This window comes from Nymphalis io, chromosome 25 (assembly GCF_905147045.1).
Source record: "Nymphalis io chromosome 25, ilAglIoxx1.1, whole genome shotgun sequence".
Taxonomy (NCBI): Eukaryota; Metazoa; Arthropoda; class Insecta; order Lepidoptera; family Nymphalidae; genus Nymphalis; species Nymphalis io.
The window spans coordinates 5,853,728-5,863,628 of record NC_065912.1 but is presented as its reverse complement, the minus strand read 5'-3'; the positions used below and the strand labels follow the sequence as shown (position 1 = coordinate 5,863,628).

Genomic DNA, 9,901 nt, shown 5'->3' with positions numbered 1-9,901 from the left:
AATAACATCACTTATTGATAGTAAAAAAAAAATTACCACCGTTTCGGAGATGGATATATAATAATTAATAAAGGAACAACGTTTTTTCAAATTTTAAAGTGCATTATATATAATATACCTCCATATCTCCTTATAGATATGTTATTCAATGCGACTATTACTTATCCAAACTAAGAAGGTCAAATAATAATTGAATTATGTCATATTTATTAAATTAATATACAAGATGGTTATTCAAATTAAATTATACAAACATTTTTAATACACGTAATTTTGTGTATTTTTAAATATAACTCCATTGCATTGTTAATTCTAATGTTATCTTTTATTTCATTATTATTTTACAGTAATATTATAAAAAATTGTGAATAATGAAACGGACAATAAAAATAGAAATTATTTTAAAACTGTTTTACTTTAAAACATTTTCGTGAATAACGACACAATAAATAAGATGAATGTTTATAATAAAAAGAATTATAATGTTAAACAATTCTTATAAATTTATTGTTATTTATATATTACATTTTTTCAAATAATTATAAAAGTGTTACAATTATAATACAACATACAATATTATTTCGATATTGAATCGATTGCGATATGAATAGCAAGGATGTGTGTCCATGCGTAACATTTCATTGATACATTGGCACGAATTGTTGAGTTAAAGGTCGTATGCTGTAACAGTAAGTAATTAATTATTATTTATTTAGTAGAAATGCATAATTTGCATTATTTGCTTATAAGTAATTAAGGAAAATCGATTTGTATTGCTGCTGGGTCAACAGCAGTTTCGAATTTTAAAAAGTTACATCAAAAGGAAATTGGAATTGTAAATTCAATAGCAGTCTGGGTAGATAACACTCACTGATCAGATATTCTACCGCCATACAGCAATACTTAGGATTATTGTGTTCCGGTTTGAAGGGTGAGTGAGTCAGTGTAATTCCAGGCACAAGGGACATAACATCTTAGTTCCCACTATTGGTGGCGCATTGGCGATGTAAGTAATTGTTAATATTTCCTACAGCGCCAATGTCTATGGGCAATAATGACCACTTACCTTACCATAGGTCTATTTGCTCGTTCTAACCGACTCGTCGTTATCTATTTTGTAAAAAAATTACAATAAGATCCTAAAATGTCGAATGTGATGTCGCCTAGAAATAAAAATAAACAATAAATATATCCTTTGTGCTATTAAAGAATTGATAATTTAGTCGACCTATCATGTGTTTCATTATTGAGTTAAGAACGTGACCTTTACATACATGCAAACTTACTTTATTTATAATCTTAGTACCATAATGCGAAATAACATTCACAAACAAGAATAAACGATACTTAAATTTATGAATATTATTTAAATATACCTAGTGGGAACGTAAATGTTATATATTATTAATAATGAACAAAATCAGGTCGCTTTGTGAGTAAATAAACGGAAATGACAACATACATATAGAAATATTGAATTTAACTGCTTCAGTGAGAACTACAGGCGCTACATGTATATTGTATGTATATGTATGTATATTGTATGTCGTAAAGGGCCTAAGGACGGTTCACACTTAATGAACAATAATTTTAATGCAAATTTAAAGTCAATATGATTTAAAACTATTAAGGATGTCATAAATATGTAAAAATAAATATGATAAATTATTTTAAGTCTAATATATTTTTTTACGTATGTACCAGGTAAGTAGAATTAAATAGTATGTAAGCTTTCTATTTGCTTTTACTTACTTTTTGGTTACTACTGATGTAGCAATAAAATTTATTTTTTAATATTGTTCGCTTCTAGTCGTATTTGCAAGCATTATTATTATAGAACTAACTGTATTGTTCTATCATAATTGACTGCGGACTGCCCAAGATTAGGATGGTTTCTATGGGGGAGGCTTTCGTCCAGCAGTGGACGGTAAAAATATGAAAAAAAATCATAATTGAAAGTATTCATTAATAAAAATAGTAATTTTACATAAATCTCTAAGAAATTAATAAAATGTCACGCCGCGATTCTGCTATTTTTTGTAAGAGATTGTTGTTTTAATTTTGTGTTTCTTTTCGAACAGTCAATGTGAAAACATCCTGTTGCATATCGCAAAGCCCTAGTATAAAGAGCTACGGCCGAATAGACTCGGATCCTGTGTTATTTCATTACGCGAACTGCACTCGATTCCTAAGTGAAAGTGAAAAAATAGTTGAGTGAATATTTTTCAAATGAAAATTATTTAACAAGGTGAAGATTATTTAACTGTGTGATTATCTTGTTTATGTATAATACGTGAAAATTTCTCGATTTTTTATTTAATATATTTTTTTTTTAATATATTATGTGCAAACAATAACTTAAATAGAAATAGTTATCATCCATAAATATTTGAAATATTACAACATATATTTCATTATAAAAGATATATGTATATGCTAACATTTGTTTATAACTTATCATACTATAGTATAATGCCTTAAAAGAGATTGCCTTTACGTCCCCATTAGAAAAAAAAGAAATTGTAACTTGATTACTTCTCTATATCCTTTTAAGTGGTAACTGTTAATAGCTCTACTAGGATACAATAAAGATCGAGTTAATATTGTTTTTATACTATTTATATTGCAATCGAAATTAAAAGAACTACGATGAATCAAATTAACATTTAAATATCGTATATATACACAGGTAATGTTTTTATCTTCACACGCATCAAGTTTTCAGCGACTCATTACTGTGCGACTAACAATGTTTTGAAATATAGAAGCAACGCAATTATTAAAACAATATAATTACAGTATTCACCCAAATTTAAAAATAATTATATCATTATTATTTATTATTACACAAATTTATATTATAAAGGAGTTGGTTTAGTTTACTAATTAGTAGTTGTATTGTACGGGTGGTCATGGCTAATTGCTAGCTGATCCTGATCCGATGATGGCAGAAATACATTGTAAAATTATATGTTACACGAAGTATAACCTGCTTCGAAATCGAGTTATATAAAGTCCAAGTATCTATTTTATTTGCGTATTATTTATTTTCTTTATTGCACACAGAGAAAAAAATACAGATGTGTTTTTTTTATCTATGCTATACATTATGGGCACTCAAAATAACCTCACTTTACTTTACTTAACTTCGAATGTAAAGAGGTTATTTATTTATAAGTATGTGGTTTTGTTGTCACAAACAAAACCGATATTCTAAACCAATGGCTTGGTTCAAAACTCGTCGTAGAAGTATTGCGTAATATCGCCTGAAAGTGATATACGAATACAATAAATATCATATTTAAACGATATACGCAGAATATTAGCGTATCATCGTTAACTGGTGTGAAAACGCAAATAATTCGAATTTTATTTCGTTTTAATTTGAATTCGTATCTTATAATATATTGTATGCTATGCTGAATTCCTTACTGAGAAATGCCAAAATAAATTATAATGGCGAAAAATGCTAAGGAAATCGATTCCACAGATAATCTATTCTATTCTAGATAAGAGAAGTGTGCTGAAATGTTATAATTTACCATTATAATTCCTATCACCTACGCGTCAGCGTTTTCCTTACTTTTAAATAAATTACTAATATGTTTACATTTTAAGCTGAACTATGTTGATGGTGGTATTAATTTGCGTGGTCTTCGGTTTGTGGGCGTGGTATCTGAGGAATACTAACAAAAATGAGCCACCAGCAATCCCTGGTGGTCTACCCGTAATTGGCCACGCACATACATTGATTGGAGACAGCACTAGTGAGTACCGATTAATATTTATATACTTATTTATTTATTGTATAGTCTGTATACAACACAAAATATATTTTCTACGAAAGTAGGATTTAATGCTAAAAGTACCCCTATTAGCCAACGTTTAAAAGTGCAGGGAACGCTTGTTGTACAAATAAAAAATAACAAACATACATACACACCAATATCTCATTATATTAAATGTGTATTCATGTACGTATATATATTTCGTGTATCTTGAAAACGGTCCTAGCAATTAGTCTCTAATTTTGTAATTGGATAGGTATTTTGTAGGTATTTAGTAGTAGTAAATAGATCGTTCCTCTAAAAATGATTTTTCACAAAAAAAAACTTTTTGAATATTGATATAAATATTAATTTATACTTATCAAAATTAAAATCGACTACCAATAAATCTTTTAAGATGATATACAAATAAATAAAATGGAAGATTCTGTCTGTGATTTCAAAATTACCAATCAATTAATTAAAACAGCCTGTAAATGTCCCACTGCTGGGCTAAGGCCTCCTCTCCCTTTTTTGAGGAGAAGGTTTGGAGCTTATTCCACCACGCTGCTAAAGTGCGGGTTGGTAGAATACACATGTGGCAGAATTTCGATGAAATTAGACACATGCAGGTTTCCTCACGATGTTTTCCTTCACCGAAAAGCACGAGATGAATTATAAACAGAAATTAAGCACATGTAAATTCAGAGGTGCTTGCCCGGGTTTGAACCCACGTTCATCGGTTAAGATTCACGCGTTCTTACCACTGGGCCATCTCGACTTATATATATAAGTCGAGTATTGGTATATCAATTAATTAATGGTTTTAAATTAATATTTTCGAGTTACCAAAATAACATTTTTTTATTTTAGTTTAGTAGTACGGCTAAATTATAATGAAAATATTTTGTATCATGTTTAATTTACATAGGCATTATGTACGCTAAAATAGCAGATTTTGAAATATTTAAGATATTTTGTCATAAGCTTAATTCCACGCTGGCATAGCCGCAAGTTTTGCTCGTTTATTAATCAAATTTACTATTACAGAATTGTGGGCGATGGTTAAAGATCTATCCTACAAAAGTCTAGAAGTTGGAGGAGTGATTTCTGCTTATATTGGACCAAGGACAATATACGGTGAGTAAACAGTCTAAAAATATAACATTAACTCGTTAAGTACCAGGCAAGACTTTGATGTATAATCCACGCGTTATGAAAATAGGATGGAAATTTCAAAGTATATCGAAGGTGACAGTTATCGAGCAAAGGAGTGTTAATATGATTAATTACTGAGCCGAAGATTGTTGGTTCAAATGCGAGCTTCAGTGAAAAATTCACATATGCTTAATTTGTATATATCGTGCATGTTGATTGGAAACCTGCCACATGTATATCCAACAACTCGCATTGAAGCAGTGTGGTGGAATAAGCTCCTAACCTTCTCCTCTAACGGAGAGGAAGCCTGAGCCCAGCAATAAAATTTCAGGCAGTTACTTTTACTTTTTTAGTTTGAATTCTAATGTCATACTCATATTTTTGTTAAGGATTTTTTTATTCTTAGTTACATCTGATTATAAGTACATGAATAGCAATAAGCTAGATAGTATGTTTGCTATTAATAATCTAAAGGCACTTCAATTTTAATATCTTACACCAGCCGTGCTATCAGCGATCAAGTGCTATTGAATACTAAACTAAATATTTAAAATGTATAATGGTTTGAGGCTTTAAACTAGCAATAGGCACTGTTATTTACTTTTTAGATTGACATTTTCAAACTATTCTTTGTATTTCACAGTGATAACAGACCCTGATGATTTCTTAACGGTAGCTAATACCTGCTTACAAAAGGATGGATTCTATGACTTCGCAAAACCTTGGCTTGGAGAGGGTCTGGTAACTGGAACGGGTAAGTTTCCTTAATTTTTGCGAATTAATGGACTTATTGGATTTCAATATACAAAATAAAAGCTTTTAAATATTATTGTTTTCATAATCAGTAAGTTAGGTTAAGTTTTGAATCTATTTCATCATATATAAAACGTTTTTAACAATATAAATAAAAAACGTTTAAAAAAAATATCGAGTTCTTAAAAGTCTTCACTATATTTAAACTAAATTACTATAAATACTTTGTTTTAACATTGCAGTTTCAATATGGAAAGTTCATCGCAGATTACTCAATCCAGCGTTCAGTCAGATCGTTCTTGACGGGTTTATGGATGTTTTCAACAAACAATCACGTCGTCTCGTGAAAGATTTAGAGGTTGAAATCGGGAAAGGATCGTTTGACCACTGGGTCTACACGAGACACAACGCTTTGGAAACTATATGTTGTAAGTCATTTTATAACTTTTAATTACAATTATTCTACTAATATTGTAAACGTAAAAGGGTGTATGAATAAGTTAAGAAATAACCGGTGAGGTCTCCGCCGGCTCTTCTTAGGTCTGTGATGTTCCTTTCCCAATCAGTGGTAGATTTTTTGACTGTCAATAGGTGTAGTAAAAGTATTATACTTATTGAATAAAGAAAAAAAAATCACTTGTGGTAGGACTTCGTGCAAGTTCATCTGGGTAGCTATCACCGTCTCATCACATATTCTACTAAATAGCAATACTATTTGTTATAACGGGTACGGCTTACAAAGCCAATGCTTTGTGAGAAGTGATTTATGCTACCATTTATACTGTCTATTGTCCACTTAAGTTAACATGGCTAACTTAATCCTTAATATAATAAAAATAAATAACGTTACTTATTATATTTATCCGTAAAGGATCACCTTGTAGTTTTTTATTTTATTTTCAGTAACTGCTTTAGGAGTGGATTTCAATGAGAAGAGCGTGCTGAATAGTAAATACGTGACGGCCGCGGAACAGATGTTCAATCTACTCGTAGATAGGTTTCAGAAGTTCTGGCTACACAGCCATTTCATTTATAGCTGGTCATCATTGAGAAAAAAACAAGACGAATATTTGAAAATCTTACATAACATGTCTTATACGGTTAGTAACGTAATATCATTATCATCTATTTATTATTAAATTTCTTTTAAAATTAAAAAAAGAATAATCAAAGTCGAAAATCAAAGTCAATTTATAATTATAAAAAAAAAACATAAAAGGCACATGCAAACAATTACAGGTGGCAGAAGTGAATGCATGAAAACCGTTGCTTTCAGACGTTACATAATCCGACATTGCTCTCAAATATTAACTTTGAAGTTTCACTTTAAAATATCGACATATATAAAAAGCATATTATGCATAGAAAATTAGGTTATGTTTAATTTTTAATAAGCAATAGCAGCTTGATGAGTTATAATCAAATATTTCATTTCAACAGGTTCTGCAAAAACGAAAGGCTGATTATTTAGAGAATAGAAATAAAAAGGAGGAAACAACGCAAGGTTAGCCTCATTTACTCATTTAAAAAAAAAAAGGATCGTTTTTGTCTTTTCACTCATGAAATTAGCTCTGCTCTGTACTTAGTGGACGTAATAGAAAAACTATTACTATTACTATTGCATTGTACTATCACATACAATGCAATATCACTCTTATTTTAACAATTGTATGCGAATTCTATTATATATTTGGATGCATTTATTGCGTGAGATAAGATATAAAATTAAGTGAGCTGATCAACCAATCGTGTCGACGCCTTTATTTTCGAGATTATCAGCTGCAATACTTTAAATTGATTGGTTGGACAATGCAATTTTTTGTGGCTTATGTTTAAATATATATTCCATATTCCAGGTCCCAAATTCAAGCCTTTTATGGATCTTCTCCTGGAATTATCGATAGAGAAAGGAGCCTTCAACGACCGTGAGATAAGAGAGCATGTGGACACCATGATTGTTGGCGGCCATGATACATCCGCTAGTGTTCTCATGTACAGCATGTTATTGGTCGGTTCTTATCCCAAGGTTCAAGAAAGGATTTTTGAAGAGTACGTAAATTTCTTGACTAATGACGACACCAGTAGATTTTCTAGTGTATAGATTTATGACAACAGATCCAAATTTCAATTAGACTTAAAGTAGACTTTTAAGCACCTTTTTAGCTATAATTTTTCATTTTTAAATCAATAGCGCACCGTTTAGATATTACCGACTCTTGACAAGATTCAGTAGCTTCTCTTATACATTATTTATTTACAATTACATTTTATATATTATGTTACATGAAAATCGAGAAATAATAATTGCAAACATTTCTATCATCCGTATATTTTTTATCAAATGGTAAACTATATTTCATATCACAATGGATTTTGCCACTTCAGGTTACATCATGTTTTTGGGGATGACGACAGAGACGTAACGAAGCATGATCTCTCGCAGTTATGTTACTTGGAGGCTGTATTGAAAGAAACAATGCGTATTTACCCAATAGTGCCGGTCACAGCGAGACGTTTAGACAGAGATGTTAAACTACGTAAGTATAATAACAAACTGACTGATTATGAGAGTTAAGAAATAAGAAGTGTACCTGTGTTTGCGCATACATTTATGCATTATAATATGTCCTGCGCAATTGGCTAATCTCTTTTGAGATTGGCCGCCGTGGCCGAAATAGGCCTGGAGGACCTTATAATTACAAAACAATATTAAGTAGACATAGTTTTATAACACTGTCACAACTATAAAAAGACATGAGAGATTGAGGAATGATAAAAGGCATATTAGTAGGCCAAAAGTACTTATTTTTAGTCCACTGAATACCATGTTGGGAATACTAGCGAGATATCCAAGGCTATAACATACAAGCCTTTACTAGTTATATTAGTTCAAATATATTATAACGTAAATATAAACTTTGTCTTTAATAACACATTTTATGTAACAGGTAACTGCACCTTGACCAGGGGTCGTACTTGCTTTATGTTTGTCTATGGTGTACATCGTCACCCTATGTGGGGGCCAGATGCGGAAGAATTCAAGCCCGAAAGATGGCTGGACCCTGCTACTTTACCGGAATGCCCCACTGCGTTTGCTGGATTTGGAATGGGAAGAAGAATTTGTATAGGTAATTATTTTCTAGAAATAAAGCTTTGGTTTCCTAGACGGTGATGATAATGTTATCCTAGCCGATTTCAGCCATGGTGTCCATTTTTAAACGAAACTAACTAACTGCACAGGATTTTAGTGAGCAAGTCTATGTGCAAACACAGGTGCACTTTATAGTCTTTCACTCGTATAATCCGATAGGACGATCCACCACAACCGCGCTCGCCCAAGTTTTGGACCGGGGCCCATGGGATCGGCGGCATTTTAAGCTAGTCACTACGCTGGAAGTCATGAGGCAGGCTATAGGTTTTTTAGAATAGCAATGTAGCAACATCACATAGACAATGCTAAATCACGAACTTAAAAAGACGACTGCCTTATATCTCTTATCGTGTTACGCGAATGAAAAACTTATTACCGATTTTTGAACATACGGTTTTTAAAAATATAGTCTCATTTCAGTGACGTCACGACGCTATATAGCAACCTCTAAATGACTTCACTATTCTAGGAAACCCGAGATTTAATATATCGTGTAATATTGTATGTAAGCATTTTATTTATTTTTCAGGAAAAACATACGCTTTTATGTCCATGAAGACGTCGTTGGCGCATTTATTCCGACACTACAGACTCAAAGGAGATCATACGAAATTAGAAGTTAAAATAGACGTTATGCTGAAACCTGTGTCGGGTTACCATATTAGTATTGAAAGAAGGAACAAATAAAAAGAATTTGGTGAGGGCAAATTTTAGGAAAATATAATTGTTATACTATATAAGTCTGTTTTTTAAATTAAATCTCTGTTAATTTGAATAAAGAAATTATTATTATTATATAAAAATGGTTTTTATGAATTTGATGAAGTTTAAAATTCATAACTCCCAAGAACTATCTATATATATATTATATATATATATAAGCGAAATACGGGTGGTATTCACAAGATATGTCTAAAATATCCGCCCGATTGACTTGAAATTTGTCTCAGTTACTCCTTCCCCAACGTGGACGCTTACTAAGAACGGATTTTACGCAAATCCTATTCAAAATTAAACATTCTTCTTATTATCTACCCGTGCAAAGCCGAGACGATTAGCTATTATGACTTAA

At 31.2% G+C, this 9,901-nt stretch overlaps 1 protein-coding gene across 1 annotated transcript; it reads left to right on the top strand.

Moving 5' to 3' along the window:
* The first annotated feature begins 2,169 nt into the window (after nt 1-2,169).
* Nucleotides 2,170-9,516, top strand: LOC126778178 (cytochrome P450 4C1-like). Its single transcript, XM_050501631.1, has 11 exons — nt 2,170-2,248; nt 3,619-3,767; nt 4,818-4,907; nt 5,569-5,679; nt 5,921-6,106; nt 6,582-6,778; nt 7,119-7,182; nt 7,535-7,727; nt 8,064-8,215; nt 8,627-8,806; nt 9,359-9,516. Exons 2-11 carry the CDS (start codon nt 3,626-3,628, stop codon nt 9,514-9,516), a joined length of 1,473 nt encoding a protein of 490 aa, XP_050357588.1. The 5' UTR covers nt 2,170-2,248; nt 3,619-3,625.
* Nucleotides 9,517-9,901: the final 385 nt, after the last annotated feature.